Source organism: Brachyhypopomus gauderio, chromosome 1 (assembly GCF_052324685.1).
Source record: "Brachyhypopomus gauderio isolate BG-103 chromosome 1, BGAUD_0.2, whole genome shotgun sequence".
Classification (NCBI taxonomy): Eukaryota; Metazoa; Chordata; class Actinopteri; order Gymnotiformes; family Hypopomidae; genus Brachyhypopomus; species Brachyhypopomus gauderio.
In genome coordinates this window covers 30,210,698-30,237,132 of record NC_135211.1, presented here as the reverse complement: position 1 = coordinate 30,237,132, position 26,435 = coordinate 30,210,698, and the positions used below count along the sequence as shown (strand labels likewise).

General features: G+C 44.8%; 1 protein-coding gene across 12 annotated transcripts in view; it reads left to right on the top strand.

Annotated features, from left to right (window-relative positions):
* Positions 1-26,435, top strand: part of dock3 (dedicator of cytokinesis 3) — a 173,872-nt gene that overhangs the window by 137,078 nt on the left and 10,359 nt on the right. For 8 of the 12 annotated variants that reach the window (XR_013131732.1, XM_077008187.1, XM_077008203.1 and 5 more), the window contains 29 exons: positions 251-351; positions 839-920; positions 1,878-2,048; positions 5,556-5,748; positions 6,133-6,260; positions 7,031-7,177; positions 7,815-7,913; positions 9,285-9,379; positions 9,977-10,052; positions 10,519-10,619; positions 14,602-14,660; positions 15,138-15,286; positions 15,894-15,979; positions 16,201-16,227; positions 16,386-16,481; positions 16,577-16,637; positions 16,846-16,939; positions 17,254-17,402; positions 19,253-19,339; positions 19,590-19,694; positions 19,895-20,036; positions 20,327-20,493; positions 20,608-20,694; positions 21,200-21,379; positions 21,626-21,709; positions 23,425-23,541; positions 23,822-23,940; positions 24,873-25,011; positions 26,052-26,133. Coding sequence is in view for 11 of the 12 variants with exons in the window: in XM_077008187.1 (XP_076864302.1) it covers positions 251-351; positions 839-920; positions 1,878-2,048; positions 5,556-5,748; positions 6,133-6,260; positions 7,031-7,177; positions 7,815-7,913; positions 9,285-9,379; positions 9,977-10,052; positions 10,519-10,619; positions 14,602-14,660; positions 15,138-15,286; positions 15,894-15,979; positions 16,201-16,227; positions 16,386-16,481; positions 16,577-16,637; positions 16,846-16,939; positions 17,254-17,402; positions 19,253-19,339; positions 19,590-19,694; positions 19,895-20,036; positions 20,327-20,493; positions 20,608-20,694; positions 21,200-21,379; positions 21,626-21,709; positions 23,425-23,541; positions 23,822-23,940; positions 24,873-25,011; positions 26,052-26,133 (3,223 nt within the window). In the remaining variant the exon portion in view is untranslated. The remainder of the gene's footprint in view (positions 1-250; positions 352-838; positions 921-1,877; positions 2,049-5,555; positions 5,749-6,132; positions 6,261-7,030; positions 7,178-7,814; positions 7,914-9,284; positions 9,380-9,976; positions 10,053-10,518; positions 10,620-14,601; positions 14,661-15,137; positions 15,287-15,893; positions 15,980-16,200; positions 16,228-16,385; positions 16,482-16,576; positions 16,638-16,845; positions 16,940-17,253; positions 17,403-19,252; positions 19,340-19,589; positions 19,695-19,894; positions 20,037-20,326; positions 20,494-20,607; positions 20,695-21,199; positions 21,380-21,625; positions 21,710-23,424; positions 23,542-23,821; positions 23,941-24,872; positions 25,012-26,051; positions 26,134-26,435) is intronic. The other 4 variants (XM_077008180.1, XM_077008170.1, XM_077008195.1 and 1 more) reach the window with 4 other exon arrangements.

Sequence of the window (26,435 nt, the reverse complement as noted above, 5' to 3'; positions counted from 1 at the left end):
TTGAATTGCTATTCTTGTAAATATATTTGTGTTTGGAATTTGAATGTGTTAACAGTGATTACGGTGTGGTCCTTTTGTGTTTGGACTGTACACCACATTACGCAGTCGAAAACGTGGTTGGGAGAGATTACTGCTGAGATGAATGGTGCTGATGCATTGCGCCCTTTCAGACTCGGAGGTCTCTATCTGATCTCGAGTCCATCCATAAACTCCTCAGGGCATTTTCATTTGACTGTCCATGTCTATCTAGGTGTTCATCATCAACCTCCTCCGAGACAGCAAGTACTATCACTTCCGTCCGGTGATGGATACTTACATCCAGAGACACTTCGCTGGAGCACTGGCCTACAAGTATGACATAAAGTATAAATATGGACAAGTAACACATCTTTTGATCAAATCAAAACATCATAGATCAAATTATCCTTCGTTTAGCCTGAGAAACTGACGGAGGCTGTTTTGGGGGGATTGAACCACAAGGCCGAAGCCTCCTCGGTCTGCCAAGGCTGCCACTGATGCACGTGGGCGTGGTAGGGATCTGGTCTTGTGACCGGAGGGTCGTGGGTTCGATTCCAAGGCCTGAGGCCATGACTGCGGTGCCCTTGAGCAAGGCACCTAACCCCAACTGCTCCCCGGGCGCCGGGCTAGGGCTGCCCACCGCTCTGGGCACGTGTGCACCACATTCCCCTAGTAATCACTAGTGTGTGTGTGTTCTAACTGCACAGATGGGTTAAAAGCAGAGGACAAATTTCGATTGCGGTGAAAAATCACAATTGACAAAATATGGCACATTTACGTGGCGCCCGTGATCTCAAATGCAGCTGTTTTGTGCGTGCAGGGAGCTGATCCGATGCCTAAAGTGGTACATGGAACGCTCGGCAGAGGTCGTTCGCCAAGACCACATTCAGGAAGCAATGAGGGTGAGTGACCTTTGAACCCTGGAGCTCCAGAATCTGAAGGAATTATACTTTCAGCCGTCTTTTTTTTTTGGCATGGGATTAGCCAGGCAATTTGAATTATGCTCTTGTAATTACAACCTGTCAGCTTGTGTAGGAGTTTGTTGTGCGTCTCTTACTCATCGGATGTGTCCCATTGTAATGCAAATACAAGACAACAAATAGAACAACATTCCTGGCACTCACAAGGCAGAAAGTGCTCAGTAGATGGGTTGCATGAAAGATTCATGAGGCCTGGTCAAGCCATGATTTGGTTCAGAGAGGACCTTAATGAATATTTCATAGACCTTACACTTTATTAAAAAGTGTGTCAGCACAGTTAGTCTTGTCCTTAGATGACCTCTACAGGGCAGGTCTAGAACCCTCTGCTGGACAGCTGCTAGCATTTTGGTTTTATTGCACATGAGATACTGTATCTGTGCCATTTTCACAGGCCTGGAATACCAATAGTTTTCTTTTATCACATTTAGCAAACCCCTCTGCCTTATTTAACCAGTGCCAGTTCCCAGTCACAAGCTCGATCTTCCCCATCACACAGCTGCTACCAGACCAAGAGGGCGAGGACTGACACACACACCACACTTTTCAAGCTGTTGACAATGCTGGGTTCTATGAGAACTTGCATGAAAGAACGCATTAACTAACGGACACCTGTGATTGGCTGGCGTGACTGTAACTGATGGCTCTAGGACCTTCCTCCCACTCAAGAGCCTGTTGTGCCATTTCAGACCGGCGTCTGTAGGCGGTTGTGGCGTCGTTGGGAACCTGAGCTTTAAACAGTTGTAAAGCATAAAGAGTGCACTTGAAGAGACTTTGGTGTAACGTGCATTTGTAAATAATAATAATGATCATTAAAGAATATCAAGTGTGTGTACAAGAACACGGGTCTTCATCTCCAGACATGGATTCTTCTTCTTCCAGGCATTGGAGTACCTGTTCAAGTTCATCATGCAGTCACGCATGCTGTACTCTCGGGCCACCTGCGGTATGGAGGAGGAGCAGTTTCGGGCCAGCATCCAGGAGCTCTTCCAGTCCATCCGCTTCGTCCTCAGCCTGGACAGCCGAAACTCTGAGACCCTCATCTTCACCCAGGTCAGATATGCGGGAACGAGGGGGACAGCAGTGGTTCTGGTGTCGGTCCAGATCAGACTGGGAAGGTTGGAGTTCCTGGGATCTGATCTGGACCTGGTGTGCTGGCCGCTGAGAGAACACAATAAATATAGGTGATCAGGATCATGCTGTGGACTGTGTTTGAGACCTCTGTACATGTATAATTGGGACATATATCATCTCACAGCAGCATCCCACAGGTTTACAAGATTGTAAATGTCTTCAGAAAAATCCAGCTAATAGCTACTAAGAAGGGAGAGCAGTCTGGCTGATTAACGCTATAGACTGTACATGAAACGCATTTCAAATGAGATTTTAGACAGGTGATGGGGTGACCTCAATAACCATATTAAATCCTAACCTCCTGTGCTAATGTCTGGTGCAGGATGCACACACACACATTTTGACTATATGTAAAGTGTTGTTTATTGCCCCATCACCATTGTTTAATCTTGATGGAGGTATCAACCATGTTGGTGTCAACTCCATTGGCTTTATGGGCAGATATAGGGCTTACAGCTGGTAGTTTATTTGTTTTGGTACTGCTAGTTGGAATGATTGTATACGATATAAGGGACAGACAGCACCATCCATACCATTTGCTATGAGCACAGATGATAGCTCAGGGCTTTGTTCAATGTTAATGGCATTTTTCTGTTGCTAGCTCACTTAATATTTAATGAAACATAAGAAATGTTCTAAATTTCTAAGCACAACTAACTTTGTAGATGGCTGTTTGAAATCAGCGAACCATTTCTGGACAGTAGGGTGAGTTTACTGACACTGGACTCCATGCCTGCTCATGGGAAAGTGTCTTAGTTTAATCTTGTGTGATCTTAATCAGGAGCAAGGCGTGAGTGACAGCACTCATGGTGTTCATGAATAAAGCACACAAGCAGAAACAAATGAGAACAAACAAAAAAGATGTTTAAACAGCAAGTGAAAACGCTACTAACTTGCAGGAGAGGAACAGGCTGCTCCTGCTCATAACAGGGTTAGGGAGCATCGCTGTGAAGCACTGAACTCAGGGACGTGTGGGGGTGAAACAGAGAGAAGGTATCAAGGTACAGGTGAAGGGAGTAACTAATAAATGTGATTGGGTCTGAGCAAAGGATGTGCGCTGTGATAGGTGCGTGTGGGTTGAGGGGGCGGGTGATTGGGACCAGGGAAGTGGATATTTGCTGTGATTGGTGCGTTTGGCTTGAGAGGGCTGGTTGGGTACCGGCCAGGGCATGATGGAGGTTTTCACCTGTTGCCTCTAGAAAACAACCTTTAGTCTGGCACGAACGTTTCAATATATCAACTCTATATCACATTTTTAGATGGTCATTAATAGATAAACAATGTGTATATGAAGAATGTAGCATATCTGCATTTGGCTTTTGACATCAATACTACAGAGTTGAAGTCATGACAATTACATTTTTAACATAGTTTCCACACACCAGTGTTTACACCAACCAGTATTAAAGATACTTTCTTTTTTAATTTGATGAAAATGTTTGTTGTTATGCGTGTACACCGTGATGAGGTCTTGGATGAAGAACACTGCATCCTGAATATCCTTCCAGACATTTCTCAGCATTAGTCACTCTGCTTGCAACTTGTTCATCTGTCTGCCGTGCGTCAGTTTGCTGTGCGTCAGTTTGCTGTGCGTCAGTTTGCTGTGCCTCTGTCTGCCCTGTGCCTCTGTCTGCCCTGTGCCTCTGTCTGCCATGTATCTGTCTGCCGTGCGTCAGTTTGCTGTGCCTCTGTCTGCCGTGCCTCTGTCTGCCGTGCCTCTGTCTGCCGTGTGTCTCTGTCTGCCGTGCGTCTGTCTGCCGTGCAAGTGGCTCTAAGTTGACTTGCAGGTAATCGGTATCTTGACTATAGCTATAAAATAGATGTATATATAAAATAGATAATAAAATAGATTAATTCCTGTGCAGTCATCTGGCCAAAACAAGCAGGGTATGAGTTAGGGTTCTGAGACGGTGAGGTACCGCCCAGCTGCCTGGACTAAGGCTGCCTCCTATTGGATCCGGTTTGATTAGTCTGCTGACAAGGAGATCTCCTCCACTCCTCAAGGAGATCTCCTCCACTCCTCAAGGAGATCTCCTTTGCTCCTCAGGGCCGTGTTTGCCTAAAGAGTTTAGACAGTCCCATTCACTCTGCTTTATTTCTACCAAGTCTGGTCTGTAGAACAAAATGTGTTTGCTGGCTACAAACCCTGGACAAACAACATCCCAGAGGGAAATTAGAGGTTCAATATAAACTGTTTTCTCTGTGGGATGTGAGGAGTATATGAGTCACAGCGTGAAGGAAGATGTCAGAGTGCCACCAACCGTCACCTAAAAATCAAGACGTTAATTATGTTGTTTACTGCAATCAATAAGATTGTATATTGTTGTATAGTATGTGACTGTAGTGCTTCTTAGTAATATGTGTGAGCATGTTTGTGTTATTTCATAGTTTAAAGAACATTAAGAACGCTACATTTCCTATATTGAATAATTAAATTACATTTAAATAATAATTTCACAGTAGTCTGCTTCTTTTTCCAGCTACATTAACCTTTTTTGGGGGTTTTTTTGCTCATGGACTCAACATTTTTTAAGTCAATATTGCCATGTGATTCTGAAGAAATGATTTCTCTTGATTTGGCCCATTTTCTGTACACTTGGCCGTAACCTCCTGTTCGTCCTGCCTGGGGTTTCCTGGCCCTTTGTTGAACCCCTTAGGCCCCCCAGCCCCCTGTTGGACAAGTGACCACCAACCAGGCCAGCAGTACACAGCCGTCGAGCTGTAACGCTCCACGGCTGTCCGCTCTGTCAGTAAGTACATGTGTCTCGGTGTGTCACCCACAGTAATGCAGTGGTCAGTCCTCCACACCTCCACCCTTAAACCCCGCATACTACAACCAAGATGCCATCCAACATCTCCTTAATCCATTACTTGATCCTCTCACCAAACCCTCACAAAGTCCCAAAAAAACTACTTATTGGCTTGCACCAGAGCCCAAAAGGTTTGCCAGAAAGGTTTGCTCTGATCAGCTTGATTTGTACTGTTGTCTTTCTGTTCTGATTGCTGTGTGTGAAGTCAAAAATTTTGGAATCATCTCATGCCCCAATCGTGTCTTTTTTCTCATCCTCTCCCAATCGGTGTGGTTTTTCCATAATCACTCCAGTGCCAGGAATGGATCATTTCAGAGGTCTGTCAGAATCCACAGAAGCTGAAAGTGCAGCGTTAATAATTTTACTCTATTGGCCAGTGGGATTGGGAATAGTACTTACGAGGTTGATCAGACACTTACAAGTAACTCCTGGCTTGGACAACATAGCACCACCCATGAAACTGGTGAATTCCTGTGCTGAAAGGATGCTGCAAAACATTCCCATATCCTATCCAATCTCTTGCAAATTGCTGAAAAACTGAAGCAGTGTGGGTTCCCCTCCTCCACCACGGCCATCTCCTCAGCTTTCTTCCTCATTCTCCCTTTGCTCTCTCTAGGCAGCCTTGCTCAATTCCTTCCCGGCCATCTTTGATGAGCTACTGCAGATGTTCACCGTGCAGGAGGTGGCAGAGTTTGTGAGAGGCACCTTGGGAAGCATGCCCAGCACGGTCCACATCGGCCAGTCCATGGACGTGGTGAAGCTGCAGTCTATTGGCCGGACGGTGGACAGCAGGCTCTTCTCCTTTCCAGGTGTGGCTCCTGCTAGCTCTTTAGAAAATAATGTCACACTTTTTTTTTCAGTGTGAAGCTTCATGTTGATTCATATGCAACGTGGTAAAGATCTAGAACGGTGATCACCAGTCCTTGGCCCAGAGATCTCCTTTTACAAGTTTTACCTAATCTAACACAACTTGTTTAACTAATCAAGGACTTATGAAGATCAGTCTGTAGATGAATCATGTGTTGTGGCTTAAGGTTAGAAGTAAACTCTGGTATGTCTGAAGAAATAGGGTTGGTGACCACTACCCTGATCTCACTTAGCTTAGCTGACCTCACGGTGGACGACTCATCAAAATGTTCACAAACTGCACCCGTACTGACAGTTTTGTGTCTTCTGTGTTGTCCATGGCTCAGAGTCAAGGAGGGTTCTTCTGCCGGTGGTCTTACACCACATCCATCTACACCTGCGGCAGCAGAAGGAGCTGCTAATCTGCTCTGGCATTCTGAGCAGTATCTTCTCCATCATCAAGACCAGCTCACTGGTAAAAACCACCAAATTACACAAACACAGCTAAGCTGAACACTTACAACACTGCACAACGACTGGCGGTTTGTGCGGAAACATTCTGGTGCAGATGACACGTCAGTCACTAACCACTGAGACTATTTTGGTGACCCAACAAACAGACACTATTTTGTGTACTATTTTATGTATTTTCCAAATGACATTAGTCCCATTCAACAATGTCCAAACCACAGCCCACAAAATTAAGTCATTTTCTAGCAATTGCTCCAAGTTCACCATCTCACAAATGACATTCCAGAATTTGCATCTTGTTTCTGATTGGTTGGTTTATCTGCATCATTCGGTTTGAGTTGCTATGATTATTTATTAATTTCATCTCACTGCACTGAGAATAAACTTCAAAATGTAAGCAACATTTTTACATTTGATTAAAAGTTATGGTTTGATTTAATCTCAAAACATGCTGATAGTCTTTGAAGTGTGACATGTCTGACCAGGGCTCTCCTGTCGTTGCTTTTCTTTGATATAGACTTTGCATATCAGAGATTTAGACATTACAGGTATTGCGGAGGGGAGAAATAACTGCTACAGTAGTGTAAAAAGTGTACTGTATTAGCCTAATCCTCATAACACCTCAAACACATCACAGTTGTTCTGAAGCTCCCTGGAATCCGAGATGTTTGTGAGGCACAAAGGAGTCCTTTCAGTTTACCAACAACAATACTAAGCTTGTCGGTAGGACATTCTCCTCCTGCCCCCTCCACCCTCTGGCGTTTCCCTCCGCAGGAGAGCTCTGTGCAGGAGGAGGTGGAGATGATGGTGGAGAGCCTGCTGGACGTGCTGCTGCAGACACTGCTGGCCATCTTGAGCAAGTCCCAGTCGCAGGAGGTGGTAAGAGGCCAGCGCTGCCCGCAGTGCACGGCCGAGATCACTGTTAGTAACTAACCAATCGGATTTTTCTACTACTCTCTGCCCCACCCCACCCTACGTCCCCTCCCTGTGCTGCTGTCACGCATCTGTGAGGCCACGCCCACTTTTGCCTCTTTCTTGCTCAGTCTCTTCCTGTCTCCTTGCTCTCTTCTTCGGTCTTCCTGTCCCTCTTTTCTCTGTGTCTCTGTAACTCTCGCTCCTCCATGCTTTCGTACGCACCTCCACCACAAGTGTCTCCCCCTGCTCTGTCCCCTATATCCCCTATGTCCCCTTCACCCCGTACACAGTGTCCGCGTCTTTGCTGTCTCACACACTCTCACACTTGTGTGTCAGCGTGCTTGTCTTTCAGATGTTGTCAAATGTTCATTAAGCTTCCCTCTAATAATTTATAAAATGCACAATGCAAATAGAAATAATGTAGAATTTATTAACTGCATAGATCTTGTATTTTCTCACAGTTTCTTTACTTTATATAGTTGCCTTTTGAGTAGGTATGGTAGGTGTTTGCTTCAGTCCATCAACACCCTGCATGTCATGTGCTACACCCTTTCTGACCTTACCTGTGCTTTAGTTGGCCATCTGAAGATCACAGGAGCACTCCGATAGGCTCACAACAGTGCTTGTGCTTTCTGATTGGCAGGGAGAGTACGTGTCCTGCCTCCTGTCTCTCCTGCGGCAAATGTCCGACATCCACTTCCAGCATCTGCTGGACAACTTCCAGAGCAAAGAGGAGCTAAAGGTGAGAAAAGATGATCTATTGATGAGCTAAGAGGAGTTTAAGATTTGTAAACAGGAGCTTTAAATGAGCAAAGAGGAGCTCATTTTGAGGCTTCCTACAGCTCATCATATATTCATAATTACCATATTTTTCAGACTATAACGCACACTTTAAATCCTTTAATTTTCTCATAAATCAACCTTATAAATCCAGTGCTCCATATGTATTAATTGTGGTTGTGCTTACTGACCTCGAACCAATTTTATGTTGTACACGACACTCAAAAATCTGTCAAAATGTTTTAGCATGACTTTGGTAAGCTACACAGCCGCACTGCTTGATGGATTGTTGGAGTATTACAGCTACCGTAGTCAGGAGCCTGGGCGGAGTAATACGTACTGTGCTAAGGTATCAGTCTCAAGTGTCGTCCGAGCATTCACGAAGGCCAGAACCATCACTGAACAGCTAAGAAACAGCAACGAAACCCACTGGGATAATGACGAAAGGGATCTGGGCATGATTGATGCTGAAAGCCCCCAACTGTTAAACTCTTAATGCACCTTATAATCCGGTGCGCCTTATGTATGAAAATAGACCCGTTCATTGATATTCCGCCTTATAATCCGGAGCACCGTATAGTCCGAAAAATACGGTAGGTTAGGAATGAGATATTTTCAACTCGTTCCATGAAGTGCTTCCTCATCTGTGTTGAAGTATCTGTGTAGAACAAAGCTGGCTATTTCCATTCCTCAACACACTCCTCTTGTAATGTCCCTTCTCTTAACCTGTATACCTTCTTCAGTCTAAATGAGCAGCGTTCACCCTTTAGTCATTATAGATGTGAGAGCATCTACGGTCAGTGTCCACCACTTCCCCCCAAATCGTAGAAACTGGGGCGTGGTAGAGGGGACATGTTCTCCCAGATACAGGTCAACATCACCTGAGTGTACAGCAGGACAGTAGTGTCACGGGTCAACATCACCTGAGTGTACAGCAGGACAGTAGTGTCACGGGTCAACATCACCTGAGTGTACAGCAGGACAGTAGTGTCACGGGTCAACATCACCTGAGTGTACAGCAGGACAGTAGTGTCACGGGTCAACATCACCTGAGTGTACAGCAGGACAGTAGTGTCACGGGTCAACATCACCTGAGTGTACAGCAGGACAGTAGTGTCACGGGTCAACATCACCTGAGTGTACAGCAGGACAGTAGTGTCACGGGTCAACATCACCTGACTGTACAGCAGGACAGTAGTGTCACGGGTCAAAAGGCCCACAGTGAAGCATGAGAACGGATGGTGAACGGCAGGTGGGAGGTGGGCGGGGCTGCTCTGATGACCTCACTCTCTGTTGCTGTCTCCCGTCTCTGCAACGCCCACCCTGCTCTCAGGAGTTCCTGCTGAAGATCTTCTGTGTCTTTCGCAATCTGATGAAGCTCAGCATATTTCCAAGAGACTGGAACGTGATGCGGCTGCTGACCAGCAAGTGAGATAACACACACACACACACACACACGCACGCACCCACACACACATGCGCACGCACACACACACGCGCGCAGGCACGCACGCACACACACACACACACACGCACGCACGCACGCACAGACACACGCACCCACACACACACTCACACACACACACACACACGCACGCACCCACACACACACGCGCGCGCAGGCACGCACGCACACACACACACACACGCACGCACAGACACGCGCACACACACACACACACACTTCTCTATCATGCCCCTTCCACCATTCTCTTTTTCACTTATCTTTCCTTGGCTAGCTGCTTGCAATGCATTATGGGTGTACGTGGCCTGTGCTTGCTTTTTCTTGGGGTCATTAAACAGGATTATGTCAGCAGCCAAAGACATTACTACTTTCCCTGAGAGAACCTCCACGTCTAATACCCCGTCAGGACACGAGGACGATGGAGAGCACAGGCAAAAATAAGACTTCTGAAAACACTCTGGTGTGGTGGTCAGCTGTTCCGCTGGCCACGTGTGACCCCTGCATCACCAGCGTGTGACGGTGCAGTTTTTAACCCGGGTCTCTTGCATGCTTCTTTGCAGCATCATAGTGACCACTGTGCAGTATCTGTCCCCGGCTCTGCACAAGAACTTCACCGACACTGACTTTGACTTTAAGGTGGGTGACTTTCAGACACACACACATGGTCGGCAGTGGTGCCAGGTATGTTGTGGAGTCCTGATGGTCGACGCAGGCTGCCCGTGCTACTGGATGGCGGTAATGAGCAACTCCACCGTGGATATGACAGATGGATGCACCACCCAGGAAGTGCCAACCTGAATAAAGGCTAAATGAACTGAATAATTTAGCAAGGATGTCCAGTAGAGGCTTTCAACACAGCCTTCTGCATGCTGCACACCACAACCCTACTGAACGTTACACCATAAGACTTTATTAATAGCAAAGTCTGATCTAATAAAGATATATTTAAACTCACCCCATATACAGTGGTGATAACACGGAATTACCACCTTAGTATGGGCTTTGATTTAAAGCCAGTCCGGTTGGCGTCTGGCCCTGAGTTTGAAATATTGAAGTAAATCTATGTATGCTAATGTTTGGGGGGGGGGTTTCTCTCAACCAGGTATGGAACTCCTACTTCAGTCTGGCAGTACTGTACATCAACCAACCCAGTCTCCAGCTGGAGACCTTGACCCCAGCCAAGAGGAAGAAGGTTCTCGACAAGTAAGACTTAGTGCCTCTTTGCTTCCTATTCATGGGGCTTCAGCGATACTAAAAGCTTTATTGGGAAGTCGAGCGCGTACGCCTGACATCGAATGCCTAATAGCACTGGGCTCGTGAATATTCAGATCATACTACACAGCCATGCAGGGCATTAGAACTTGAGGTCTGGTCCTGTTGTAAATCTCAGCAATTGTTTCAAATGCTACCTACATGATTACAACTGCCAAGATAATCACAGACCATGTATCTACACGGGCCAGGCCAAGTGATTTCATGCATTTTAGGAATGAGTTCTGAATATACACCTGAAACTACTGAACTGCCTTTTTGCACGTTGTCCCAAAGATGATCCTGAAATGATTACCTACACGTGCCTTGTTCCCAGTGCACACAAACGAATGCGGAAGCTAATTCCTTATGAGCATCGAGATGTTTATTATGTTACTCGGTCCTTGGCGAACCAGACACGGCGTTGCCGACAGACGTCTGGCTGGGGTGGCCAGCGGAGACACTGCAGCCCTCCGGTGTTGAGTCAGGTGACTCCCATCAATCAAACCCCTGTGTGATGTCAGTCTGATGCTCTTAAAGCATCAGCACCACACTGCTACATGCAGTTCAGATGGCAGCGTTTACAGGCATTTTTGTTGCATCTAATTTGCAAGTAAATGCATAAATTAGAAATAAATAAATAAGTGCAAGAACATCCTTTGTGTCTTGCTGAAACAAGTCAGTAGTTTTGCATCAGCAAAGTGTGATAGATACACAAATGGATTAATTTGTCAGTATGATAAACTAGCTGAAACCCCAAGCACTGGTTGTCTTTGTGTAGTCTTGACTAAGTCTATTAATCTTGATCAGAATGTATTTTGAGTTCCTGTGTTATGAGAGCATGTTAGCACAACACGTGTCATGAGATTTAAAGGGGTTGTGTTCATACTAATGTCATGTTGTATGCTAGTGCGTGCTTAAATGTACATGTACTTATTTAGGTTTGTATTGCATTACTGCATATTTACATGGACTAGCCGGACATTGATTCACCCTTGATTGAGATGTGGATTGCTGAATATTTGTGTTTCTAGGATTGGTTGGTGTATGGTTTGTGATTACTGCACCTTTGCACTGAATGAGTATGAATATACGTAGATTAGCCGTGTGTTTCCCATAGGGCTGTCGCAATAACCGCAATATTGTAATACCGCGATATTCACCTGCCAACCGCAGGGAATTCCAAGCAACCGTCACACCGCGATGTTCGTGTTTTCTTTTTTTCCACAAGGTTCTTCTTGTTTTACACGTAAGCCACTTCGCTGCGTGTGTGGTGGATGTTAATTACTATTTAAAAACTTTCGTATCCGGTGCTTCTGAGTGGCCTTTTTATGGAAACAATTGCGGCTACTCTGGTCGCAAAACCAAATGTGACCGCCAGTTTGGGAGCATTTCGGCTTTCAACCGAATGAAAAGAGAGAGCCGGACAATTTAGACGAGGCAATATGCAAAATCTGTGCGCGAAAGGTTGTTGTGAAACGGGGAAACTAAGAGAGCTCGCGCACATGCCGAGCTCGAGCTACCTGCACGAGCCCTAACGCAGATCCCATCGCCTGGTGGCGCGACAACCAGGTTAGATTTCCTCTGCTTTCTAAAGTGTCCCGCAAGTACATGTGTATTTGTGCAACGCCCACACCACCAGAGAGAGTTTTTAGTGCTGCCGGAAACATTGTTACCCCACTTAGATCCTCTCTGAAACCACATAAGGTGAACATGTTGGTTTCCTAGCACGTAACAAGGACATGATAACGCCGGACTAAACCTAGACTTTATTACTAAAGGAAGGGTTTCGTTTTCCTTCTTTTTTTTAAACGAATTCTGATCTCATGTGCTCAAGTTTTTTTGCCTTCTTTGCACAGCGCAGATCAATCGTAGGCTATAAGCTGGACTTTGTTTCCATGAAAGAGTAAAGGAGCGTTCTTATTGCGCGTCATTAGCCTTACGTGCTCTGCATTTAACAATAAGGGCTGTTTAATTTGTCCTACAACTGTGTCGGCTTTGTTATAAATATATAATATTCTTAATAACAACTGCAATAAAAACGTGTTTATAATAGCACTTAAATCAGGATATGTTTGTGAAAACAACAAAAATGGCGATAATACCGCATATCGCGGTGTGGAGCCCTGTTAATTTACCGCAGTGGAAATTCTTACACCGCGACAGCCCTAGTTTCCCATGAAAGGCCTTATTCTATGAGAGTGAGTCTGTGTGCATCATGGTTAATTAGCTGGTGGTTCCTGAAGTGGCTAAGAGTGTGTGTGTCTGTTGGGGGTGGGGGGCCACACTTCCATCAATAGAACTCTTCCTGATGCCAAACACACATACACACACACACACACACACACACACACACACACACATTAGTCCCAGCACATGAAATTATAAATTACCAATGCATCCAGACAATAACGCTTGACGCACATGAAAGTGTGCAATTTAATAGATAAACAATCTGCTGTTCTACTGTAGCCACAAAAAATATGGTATTAATATTATTTTTCAGGATTCCGGTTTGTAGTCAAAGATTTAATTCATGATTTTGGAGATGGAGTGAACAGATCATTCTCTCTGTGTGGCTGAGAAAATGAAATTATAATCCGTATCTGTTATAGTTCGGCCCCTGACTCCTCCCTCCACGTCACTGTGTGTGCGTTTGTCTACGTATGTTTACGTCCATGAGTGCGTCTCTGTGTCTGTCTGTTATTCATAGCACCTGTCTCTTGTCTCGTCATCATGATGTGCTGCACTTGTGAGTCTTTTTGTCGTCCGTGTAGTTAGGTGTGCGTTTATCTGCTCTGACTGCGTTGGTGTGACCCGTCCAGTCAGTGTGTCTGTGTCTTTGTAAAGATAGTAAACGTTGTTTGTTAAACCTGCTCTCGTCTTGGTGTCCTGCCTCCAAACCTCACCATTACACTGATGAAAAAGTGTTTCTCTACCTCAGTCTGACTATAAAGACAGATATTGTTACTGATTAACTACTGTAGCTTCCCGGTTAAATAGGACTTGAACCTCACTTTGATGTCATGCCTATGCGCAGATAATGGAGAGGTGGTTATTTGCCATGATTGGAGGGTTCTGTTTTCAAACAGAATCACATCTCACTTTTCTATCTTATTTACATCCAATGATAATAATAATAATAATAATAATCTTTATTTGTATAGCACCTTTCATACATACATGTAACTCAAAGTGCTTTACAGTATAAATAAAAGAAACATTAAAAGGAGATAAGACAAAAAGAAAATGTTAAAAGAAATTAAAGATAAAAATATTAAAATAACATAAAAAGTAAAGTAAATAAGATAAAACTATTAAGATAGAGTTTCTTAACTAAAAGCGGATCTAAACAGGAATGTTTTGAGACTGCTCTTAAAACTATGCAGGGATGAAATGCCTCTGAGCTCTTCAGGAAGAGAATTTCAGAGCTTTGAGCCATAGTGGCTAAAAGCACCCTCGCCAATCTTTAATCGGCATGATGATGATGATGATGAGTTTTGATTTAATGAAGAGACAGGCTTCATCTGCTGGTGTGGGCATAGAATAATAGGTAAAATCACCTGCCAAAAAATAGCATAGAACAAAAGTTTAAAGAAGGTATTAATCTTACTTCTTTCAAGGAGATGACAGTATGATAGCACCGCTAAAGGTAATCATATGGCACTGGTTTGGTTCCCATTGTTCATTGTTCAGATGTAGATAAAGATGGCTTCATTTTTAAAAGGAAAATGTTTCATGTTTCATGGGAAAACCTGGATCAGATCTTCAAGCCCCTTGAAAGCTGAATGTGCCTTTCATATCTGTAATTTTTTACTGTTTCCTGTTAGGAACAGTAAAGCGCTGTGTCGCCTGACCAATCTTACCTGTCCAATCTCACCTGTCCAACCTCACCTGTCCAACCTCACTGTTTTCTTTTATACTTGCTTGACAGGTATGGCGATATGAGAGTCATGATGGCCTACGAGCTGTTTAGCATGTGGCAAAACCTGGGTGAGTGGGTTTCTCTCTCTCTCTCTCTCTCCACCCCTCCCCTTGTTCTCTCTATCTGTCTCAGCCCACATGCACACAGCTTTCTCTGCAAAAGCAACACTGACCTCTACGGATGAAAGAAAGGAACACCAGTCCCTACACTGATGTTGACAGCAAGATTGATGAGGCCCCTCCGATCACATCTCATAAGACCTGTTTGTGTGACTAGTATGCCTGACTGGGTTTATAAACATCTAATGGCAGGAATTTCCCCTGACAGCAGTCAGTGATGTAGCTTTTGGCTTTAACTCTTTTGAATACGTAATATGGATTAAAAAAGATCAGATGAACATTAATGTATAAAAGTCTTTAACATTTCAATTGGATAAACCTGATCAATACATCAGATACATGCTTATTGTAGTGGCCATTCATGACGGATCAGTCACACATCGATAAGAATTATGATTGTTTAGGTTTTGGCCTTTTTTCCGGTAGGCGAAAATAAGATCCATTTCATCCCGGGAATGATCGGGCCTTTTCTTGGAGTGACGCTGGTCCCACAGAATGAAGTGAGGAACATCATGATTCCCATCTTCCATGACATGATGGACTGGGAACAGCGCAAGAACGGCAACTTCAAGCAGGCACGACCTTGATTATGCAGCCACATTAATGCATGCTGAATTCACGGGGATCTGAAAATCTAAACCTGGTAGTGAACATAAAATGTTAGTTAGTGAGTGGGTCTTCAGTGGGTATGGGTTCATCAGTGGTTATGGGTTCAGTAGTGGGTATGGATTCAGTAGTGGGTATGGGTTCAGTAATGGGTATGGGTTCAGTAATGGGTATTGGTTCAGTAGAGGGTATGGGTTCAGTAATGGGTATGGGTTCAGTAGTGGGTATGGGTTCAGTAGTAGGTATGGGTTCAGTAGTAGTTATGGGTTCAGTAGTGGGTATGGGTTCAGTAGTAGTTATGGGTTCAGTAGTGGGTATGGGTTCAGTAGTGGGTATGGGTTCAGTAGTAGGTATGGGTTCAGTAGTAGTTATGGGTTCAGTAGTGGGTATGGGTTCAGTAGTAGTTATGGGTTCAGTAGTGGATATGGGTTCAGTAGTGGGTATGGGTTCAGTAGTAGGTATGGGTTCAGTAGTAGTTATGGGTTCAGTAGTGGGTATGGGTTCAGTAGTAGTTATGGGTTCAGTAGTGGATATGGGTTCATGAGAATGTGAACTCTCTTCTCACTGTATTTGCAGGTGGAGGCAGAGCTGATAGATAAGCTGGACAGCCTGGTGTCTGAAGGCAAAGGAGATGAAAATTATAGAGAGCTTTTTGGGTTGCTGTGAGTTTGCTCTCTTTCTCTCTCTCTCTCACACACACACACACACACACACACAGGCACGAATACACACTCCCACATCTTTTGTACAGCTAAACAAAAGCTTCAGATGACTACACATGCCCAACTCTCTCTAGTTTTTCTGAAACATTTCTGCTTTGACGTATCTTTTCTCTGGCTTTACACTAACCCTTCTGCCTTTGCCTCATGCTACGGGACAATAGTAGTCAGCTGTTTGGACCCTATCCCAGGTATGATGAAGCTAACCACTTCAGTCTCCTGCCAGCTAACACCAGCCTTTCATCTGTATCCTCTGAGCTCCTCTTTCCGTAAAAGGTCAGTTGTGTTTTTGGACCTTGATGCCCAGGGAGACTCCTGACAGTGGCTTTTGCCTGTGCTTGCTGTCTAGTCTTTTAGAGAAGATTGAGCAGGAGACCTGGCGTGAGACGGGTGTCTCTTTCGTCACCTCTGTCACTCGGCTGATGGAGAGGCTGTTGGATTACAGGTAGGAGCTTCACCCCCTGACTGGCCTTCCACAGTCCTGCACGGGTCAGTGCATCGGCCCTCTCACCTTCGCCTTACACGTATTTATGTGAACAGGGACTGTATGAAGGGGGATGAGACAGAAAACAAGAAGATTGGTTGCACCGTCAACTTGCTAGTGAGTTGGTAGTCCCTTTCAGTACAATATGAGATAATGCTAACATCTGTAGCGATTAGCCTACTGGATATAGAGATTTAAGATTTATGGTTCTGTCCTTTGCTAATCACGTTTTTTACTAGCTCTCATTCTATTTTTGTAACTTTAGCTTTTACGTTTTAAATTTGACTGTGATGATGGTGGTACCAGCATTTGTTTCCCTTTCTAGAACTTCTACAAGTCTGAAATCAACAAAGAGGAGATGTATATCCGCTATATTCACAAGCTGTGCGACATGCATCTGCAGGCTGAGAACTACACAGGTGAGTTGAAGCGATTGTTCGGGGGGGCTACGCCATCAGAGATGCTACCAAACACCAGCTACGCTTTGTTCCACTAGACAGCTGTGTTTTTACAGGTGATAAATGGTTTCATAATTAGCTGTTAACTTCCTAGCCATACATCAGTGTTTACAAGGGGAGGCTTGACCTCTGGTGGTATATCACATCATTGTTGGCACTTTGTTGCCAAGAGAGGTACAACTGATTGGAGAGATAGTCGCTCTGTTTAGAGCCTAGCTCGGCACACGTGATGGTTCACACGTTAACGAGTTAGCGTGGCTGGACGTTCTCCGCAGAGGCTGCATTCACTCTGCTGCTGTACTGGGAGCTGCTCCAGTGGGAGGACCGGCCCCTGCGTGACTTCCTCCACTACCCAGCCCAGAGCGAGTGGCACCGCAAAGAGGGCCTTTGCCGCAAGGTCATCCACTACTTCAACAAGGGCAAGGTAGGACAGCCACGCCGCCGGTTAGTGCAGCTGATGTTCATGTCATGTGAACCCCAAACGCTTGCACACAAAATAAACACAATTTAGGAACGTTGTATGAATAACCTAGTCTACATAAACTGGTTTCAGACTTAATATCACTTCCCACAAGCCAGAAGGTGAACCACGACCCCCCACTGCCACGACCCCCCACTGCCACCTCTGTTTTTAACTCCACGTTAGGTTTGGCCACTGCTGAAATTGGGGAAACCCAACCTATGAGTCACAATGACATTAACTGTTGTCTTTCTTTTAGTGTTCAACATTAAGAGTTATGACTTGTGTAACAGTAATATCAGTAAGTGCCGTACAGTTATTTTGCAGTATAGTATAATAGTATTAGGGGTGGGCATAGATTAATTTTTTTAATCTAGATTAATCTCACTGAAATCTTGAAATTAATCTAGATTAATCTAGATTAATGTATATTAAAATGACTCATATGCGTGCTACCCAAGTAATGACTAAAAGTCAGTTTTTGAGATAGGGTTTCTTAACATGTTTATTCAGCTAAACATAATTGAAATGTAAGCCAACATTTAGTACATTTAACCTCATGGACGTAATTTGGGGGGGACTTTTTCAAAAGCCGGTTTTGGTCCTCTGCAGTTTTAACGGTTAAAAAGAAATATTTAAATAGCGACGAATCTAGCGCTAGGACCACGCAGAAAACGACCGCTCCGAGCTCCGCTCCGGTAACACTTTACGTTCATAAATGAATTTTCCATGAAGCAAACTTGGCGACTTCGTGGCTGCATCCATGTAAACACACATACGATTTGTAATTCACAGGTTTGAAAACTCATTCTCGCCCCTACTGTGCAATTTGGTTAGGAATACAGCTGAGCTAAACTATCAAGGTGAAAGTTTGCTTACCCATTTTGACCCAGTTCCCAACCCAACTTTAAGAATAGATTAACGGCGATAATTTTTATATCGCCCGATAAGAGTATCAAATTAACGACCGCCGTTAACGCCGTTAACGGCCCACCACTAAATAGTATCCAAATTTTCAAGTTTGGGATTCCCAGTAGTGTGATGGCACAATAGTAATAATAACAGAGTGATAAGCTTTTATTGGAATGGCACCTTTCTCACGGTGACTTCATTAATGAAATGCCATCAACAAGAGCTCATTAAACAGTGATAACACAAAGGGTCTGAACCACAGAGAAACTGAAACACACCATAGGTCCTGTGAGCTGAAAGTGGCAATACTGAAGCAAGAGAAAGATTTCCATCACTGAAAGAAAAGACGGAAGGTTATTCACACATGTATTGGTCTGAGTAGTTACGCCCCAGTGTGGTCCAACAGTGTGGAAGGCTGAAGGCAAATGACAGCCATTTAAGACTTCAGAGCAGAAGATTGTACTGAAAGTGTCGAAATAAGATCCCTGACTGAAACTACGGTGTATAGGGATGGTATGTACTGATCTTGCAGCAGAGATATGAAAGAACTGAAATCTTTTGAGGGTTTTAGCTTTGAGAGCAGTGAACGAGGACTTAGATCGATCAAGATGGGAAGTGGGTGAAGGAGAGAGATGTTGCTGCCCCCCCACTAACCCACAATTCCAAGCAGTGACAGCTTTTGTCTTTGAACACCAACTCCCCCTCTTTTCTGAGAGAGTTGGACTCTCTTCTGGTAAATCTTAAATCTCTTTAAGAGCTCATGCATTAACTGGCCCTCAAAGAGAAGCTGAAGAAGCCCAAAGATCAAATTAAGTTCAACCTCACATAGCACACTTTGGCGTGCGCTAGCGTCTGAGAATAACTGTGGCACTGTGGTGTTTTGTGGTTTTCTGTGTCCTCAGTGCTGGGAATATGGAATCCCTTTGTGTCGCGAGTTGGCCTTCCAGTATGAAACCCTGTACGACTACCAAAGCCTCAGCTGGATTCGGGTGAGTCCATCTGAATGTGTCAACGTGCATTGACACAGTCACCTAAGATATAGTAAGAGCAATTTGTAAGGCATGAACTCACGTAAAGCTTTATATATGGAATATAGACGGAATATTTTTGCTTTCTCTGTGGCGATTTTCATTAGGCTATAATGGGGCATCCATTTGCTAAGGAATTATCCATCAAAGGATCCAGCAGATTAAGTCATTTTTAAATGTAAGTAATGCTGAGATATTGTAATCTTTACAGAAAATGGAAGCAGCGTACTACGACAACATCATGGAACAGCAGAGACTGGAGCCAGAGTTTTTCAGAGTCGGCTTTTACGGTCGAAAATTCCCCTTTTTCCTCAGGGTAAGTTCATGTTAATATTCATAACCGTGACTGATGAGGTCGAGTGAAGCCTGTTATTGTTCTGATGCAGAAGGGTTAACGGGTTTGATCTAAATCCGTTTTGAGTGCAGAATCTTTTCAGCTCCAAGAACATTGGAGACCATTATTTCAGCTTATGGTTAAGCTGGAAAATATATATCTGTTGTTTTTTTTTTGGATAGAATAAAGAGTTTGTTTGCCGGGGGCATGACTACGAGAGGCTGGAAGCTTTTCAGCAGAGAATGCTGGGAGAGTTTCCACAAGCCATTGCTATGCAGCACCCCAACCAACCTGACGAGGCGATTTTGCAGTGCGATGCCCAGTGTATCCTTCCACAGCACCGGGAATCCGAACTGTCCATGGGGACCCGGGGAGGGAGGAAGGGCTTCGGAAGTCTTTGAATTTTAATGAGTGTGAGAAGCCCTGGGCACACGGCTTCTCCACTCTTATTTCTGCCTGCTTCTGTGCCTCTTTCCAAACAGAGTCTATCTCACTGCATTTCTTGGTCATGTACATTTAGCTGCATATTTTGCCATTTCAAAGTTCGCTATATTTCTTCCAAATCCATGCACTTAAAAACAACCCCAGCAACACCTTGACACGTGGCCACCCAGACCTGCAGATCTACGCGGTGTCGCCGGTGCCGGAGAACACGGAGGTGCTCCAGATGGACCGCGTGCCTGATCGCATTAAGAGCTTCTACCGCGTGAACAACGTCCGCCTCTTCCGCCACGACCGACCCTTCCACAAGGGCCCCAAGGACAGGGAGAATGAGTTCAAGGTCAGCAGAGCTGCAGCGGCAGAGGAGGGGCCATCTTCAGGGGGAGGGGCATGGGGAGGGTGTGGCCTTGTGAAAGGGGGAGGGGTTGACACCTTTTGCGCTGTGTGTTCATAGAGTCTCTGGATCGAAAGGACCACGCTCAGCCTCACGCACTCCCTGCCAGGAATCTCTCGCTGGTTCGAGGTGGAGAAGAGGGAGTTGGTCAGTGTTCCATATCGTTTCGCCATGGCTACCATCTGCAGTGGAATAAAAATTTTAATGTTATAGAAAGAAAAATTTCCCTGTTGTTACTTATAAGTATAAAAGTATAAAATAAATGTAGTTTATTCTGTTCTCATGTGTCTTTAGTTATGAGCTATTACAATTTTTTTCAATTTCTTTTAACTGCTGCCCATTTCTTATTAAGTTTTCATGTACTTATTATCTTTTTCATTCACTTTTCCTTATAAAGTTTTCTACACAGAGGAAACTGAAAGTGTCTTACATGAGAATAAAAACATCCTGCAGACCATGACTATACAAATAAACATGCCTTGCCTATAAATGTCCAAAGCAAACACACTCGATTTGAGCTGAAAACACATCAGCTCTCATGATTTTGTGTTTATTCTTTTACTGTTGTGCTGCTTTAAATACACAACAATAATGTCTGAACGGTTGAGTGTGACGCTTGAATGTGCTGACGTAGTTGTATGGGCGGGGCCAGGTGGAGGTGAGTCCGCTGGAGAACGCCGTCAGCGTGGTTGAGAACAAGAACCAGGAGCTGCGCACGCTGATCAGCCAGTACCAGCTCAAGCACCTCAACGGCAACGTCAACCTGCTCAGCATGTGCCTCAATGGCGTGATCGACGCCGCTGTCAACGGAGGCATCGCCAGATACCAGGAGGTGCGGCCCGCCGACGCTCAGAGCCACGGGCAAATGTTTGTGGGTCGCTGATCGGTGCTAGACATTGTCAAATCCTTTGTGAATGTGTTGAGCCCTGTTTGAGCAGCTGTGTGTGTGTGTGTGTGTGTGTGTGTGTGTGTGTGTGTGTGTGTGTGTGTGTGTGTGTGTGTGTGTGTGTGTGTGTGTGTGTGTGTGTGTGTGTGTGTGTGTGTGTGTGTGTGTGTGTGTCTCCCATCTACTGTCCAGGCATTCTTTGATAAAGAGTACATCGGTTCTCATGCGGAGGATGCTGAGAAGATCACCCAACTGAAGGAGCTCATGCTGGATCAGGTGATCATGATGTTCTGCGTTCTGCTCCAAACCCACCAAATCAAACTGCACATCCCAATTGGAGATATATATATATTAGGGGTGGGACGCGATTAAAAAAATTAATCGAATTAATCGGAAGCTTTGTAATTAATTAATCGAAATTAATCGCATTTTAATCGCATTTCAGTATTTAACATGAGAAATATTAATTTAAGTTTGAATGATGAATGAATCAATGAACATAATCATAAACTAAACTAAAAAACTATAAACTAAACATCTTGTTTATTTTTCCACCAGTCTACTACACAGACCAATATATGTGTAGTGTGCAGAAAACAGTTCAGAACATTGGAAATTCTGATCAAAAATGTTGTTTAATTTTGGGAGTTTTGCTCAGGATATTGGAAGAATTGAAGTAAATCAGAAGATGTTTTTAATAGCATTTTAGCAATTTCTTTAATTTCCCAGGCTTCTGCCACAGGCATCTCCATAGTGCCTAGAAGTGGTCTTCTGCATGCTCAAAGCAAATGACTGGATCTTCATCATCTATAGATTCATCATCTATATGAGCTGTCACACCAAGATAATTCTTGTTGCTAACAGAGGTCCAGTGATCCCCAGTCAGAGCCACATTTGTGGCGCTCTTCACAATAACCTGTTTTACTTCCTATTCCTCATCATACAGCTGCTGGATTTTCTTCGACATTGTCTTTCTGGGGTGAGTTTCCCAAAACGTTCTTAGCGCCAAGTACTTCGTTACCTCATTCTTACGTACGAGGTTAAGAAGTACTTGGCGCTAAGAACGTTTTAGGAAACTCACCCCTGGACGGTAGTTCGTAACTTGCATCAGTTGACGCAATTCGCAGCGCTTCTTGTAAGTCTTTATCTTCGACCACAGGGAGCGGACAACACAAATAATGTGACGCGTCATGTATAAACGCGTGCGGAGTCGCGCGCTACGGCCACTCGCGAAAGTTTAATCCAGTCTTAATGGTCCAATGAAGGTAATTTAAAAACCAGGACATTTCCTCACAGGATGTGAATTACGGACGTTTGGTCACCCTATCGTATTAGGAATACATTTAGCAGCTAAGTTATCATTACTGACCTGCGCATTAAGCTGGGCGTACACTGCGATTTTTGGCCCATTTTCAGCCGATTTTTCACTCGTTTCGGCTCAATCGCGTGTCGTGCATCGTATAGTTTACACAGGTATACGAGGAGCGATTCACAACTCCCGATCAGAAATCGCAGCGTCGCAAGAATATCAAACATGTGTGAAATTCAAATCGCTCCTCGTGAGAGTATCGCACTGTTGAAGCAGCTCCACGAGCCGACTCTCCCTGCGATTTAGTCGTACAGTTTGAGCTGGAGCTGAGTACACGATTTAAAATATCGCACAGTGTACGCCCAGCTTTAGCCGCAACATGTTTTGCGTTGAGGTGGTAACGAAGGGTGGAAGTGCTCCTGTGATAAGCGAACTCCTTCCTACATAAAGTGTAAATAACACTATTTTTGTTTGTAGCCTACTTCCATCTGGTCCATATAATCTGTATGTCTGGAACTCGTTCACTGAGAAACATTCCACGGTGCAAAAGTGTCTCGTCCGTTAAATGCGTTAAAATGCGTTAATTTTTTTAGTGCGTTAATTTTCCTGTAATTAATTAATCGAAATTAACGCGTTAAAGTCCCACCACTAATATATATATACACTATGGGTCATGTTTCAGGTTCATATCCTGGGCATAGGACTGGCTGTTCACGAGAAGCTGGTACACCCAGAAATGCGTCCCTTGCACAAGAAGCTGATTGACCAGTTCCAGATGATGAGGAGCAGCTTGTGCCATGTGAGAGCACCACTTTGATTTCTTCTATGTTGTGTTAATTCTAGTGCAAACTCATGTTGCCTTTTGTAGTTTCAGACACTATTATACAGAATCATCTGGTCCTTCTGACTTTGTGACTTATCTGTACAAGGTTAAGTACAAGATCAGTGTGCTGTACATGAGCGTGGTGTGAAAGGAGTGTGTGTGTGTGTGTGTGTGTGTGTGTGTGTGTGTGTGTGTGTGTGTGTGTGTGTGTGTGTGTGTGTGTGTGTGTGTGTGTGTGTGTGTGTAACCTCGGCAGGGTCTGCCTGGCCTGGACAAGCTGGGCTCCACCTACTCTGGAAGCAGCAACCCACGAAGCATCATGGCCTCTCACAGTCCAATGAGCCCAGAGGGGATCAAACTCATGCACAGACACAGGTGAGTGTGTGAGTGTGACACACATACACACACAAACAGACTCATGCACAGACACAGGTGAGTGTGACACACACATACACACAAACACACACATAAACACACACATAGTGTGACCGGGTAAAATGAAACAAGAGGAGTGGACAGCAAGCTACTGTGCCTGGGACCCAAACTACTGAACAAACTACTGAACAAACTACTGTGCTCGGTTTGATGTGCCATACACATCACATTCCCATGGGCATAGGAGACGCAGCAAATTCATGTAGACGTAGGTGTACACAACACAGATACATGACAAACTAATACACAGACATAGTTGAATACAAGACACAAATGCCCATATCAAAATGAACACTTCAAAACACGCGCACACAGACACACACACACACACACAAACACACACACCTAAAAGGTTCAGGTTCGCACTGTGTAATAACGTTCCAGGGTCACTGTATTGTAATCACTGTAATGTTCATGTATCATGCTGTGATGTATATGTTTTATAAAGTCTTCAGCATCCACATATGCCTGTGGGTTTGTCCCTCACCAGTACGTGGCCGCCTGGCCCACATTGTCTGACTGCTGTCTCACTGTGTCCTCGTCTCTGCCTCGTCCCTCTCCGTCTCCCGTCCTGTCTGTATTTCTTTGGCACCTGACACTCCCCCTTTCTCATCCTCCCCTCTTCCCTCTCTCTTTTCCTTCTCTCTTCCCTCTCTTTTTTCCTCTCCTTCTTCTTTGCATCTGCGGGATTCTCTCCTTCCCCGTACGTGGCTCCACATTGTCCTCATCGTGGACAACGCCCTCACCCCGCCTACCACTGTTTCCTGTCCCCTTTAACCCCACCCCCACCCCATGCACTCCTGCTTCCCTGCATCCCGTCTATTCTCCACCCATCCGGCCACGCCCATCCTCATGCCACACCCCCCGGCCAGCCCAATGACTCTGTCTGGCTCCCTCCGCCACTCGGGGTCGCCCTTCCTCTCCTCTCGCCCCTCCAGCGGGACCGGGAACCTCCTTGTCCTCACCGACGGCGCCCTGCTCGAGCACCCCGAGGACCTGTATCGCATGCAGGTGAGCTCGCACGTGTCCAGGGGCGGCGCACGCAGCACACGTGCACCCCTCTTAAAGGAGACGTTTACTCAGACTGCACTTTGCACATACAATATATCAACACAGACCTCACTATTAGACATTATCAGACACTATCTTGTTTGTCCATCTTCTCAGAATCAGAATCACCTTTATTGTGATTATAATTTGCATTACACTGAAATTGGATTTGCTACTCCAAAGTGCTTGTTATGTAGATGCAATAAATAAAATAGACTAAATAAATAAATAGACAAGTTAACATGTAATAGACAGTATACATTACAGAATTATTTAGTAGTTATTGCACTTGAGAATGTTTAGAAATATTTCACGAGAGGTATTTTGCAGAAGATATTACTTAAAAATTGCATGTGAGAGATATTACCATATTAGACTTGAGATATTGCACACATTAATATTTCACATTTGTAGTTGTAAAGTCACAGATGAGCTTGTGTACTGCACGGCTCTACATGCTGTAGGCTCTCATCAGTGCTCACGGGACGATGCCCACAGGACACTGTTGGCTGGAGGTTTTTGGTTGGTGGACTGTTCTCAGTCCAGCAGTGACACCCCGGTGTTTAAAACCTCCAGCAGCACTGCTGGGTTTGATCTGCTGGTACCAGCACGACACAAACTAACACAGCACCACCATATCGGTGTCACTGCAGTGCTAAGAATGATCCACCACCCAATAACGCTTGCTCTGTGGGGGTCCCAGTAATGCCTGCTCCGTGGGGGTCCCAATAACGCCTGCTCCGTGGGGGTCCTTTGGGGGTCCTGACCATTGTACAACAGGGTGAAAGAAAGCTAACAAAATATGCAGAGAAACAGATGGACTACAGTCCATAATTGTAGAACTACAGAATGTTCTTATATGGTAAATGGAGCTGATAAAATGGACAATGAGTGTAGCTACAAGGAGGCATTCCTAATAAATCCCTCAGTGAGTGTATGTGCTTATTATTATTCTGATTATTACACCAAAATTCTGTCACTTTCCTCCTGTGAACGTCCAGGCCAGTCCCTCGACATCCAGCCTAAGCTCCACCCACTCCGCTCCACCTCAGATGATCCACTCAGGGCCTGGAGCTGTCCGAGGTGAGTGGGTCAGGAATGGGTTACGGACCCCACAGGCCAGAACCAGCCCTGTCTCTGGGCTGTATTGCCATGGCGCGGGAGATGCTGCAGAACACCCCTTAACGAAGGCTTCATTCATACATGCTAATGGAGACAACGAATGAATGAAGCTCATTAGCACAATCTTGTTTGTGGCCTCACGTATGCCAATGTATTCTATTAACATGGTCAATCAGCAGAAGTTATACCATATCAGACCAAGTACTAGAACTCAGACCCTGGAAGGACGTAGTGTTGCTCAATTAAAATGTGCTTTAGAATTT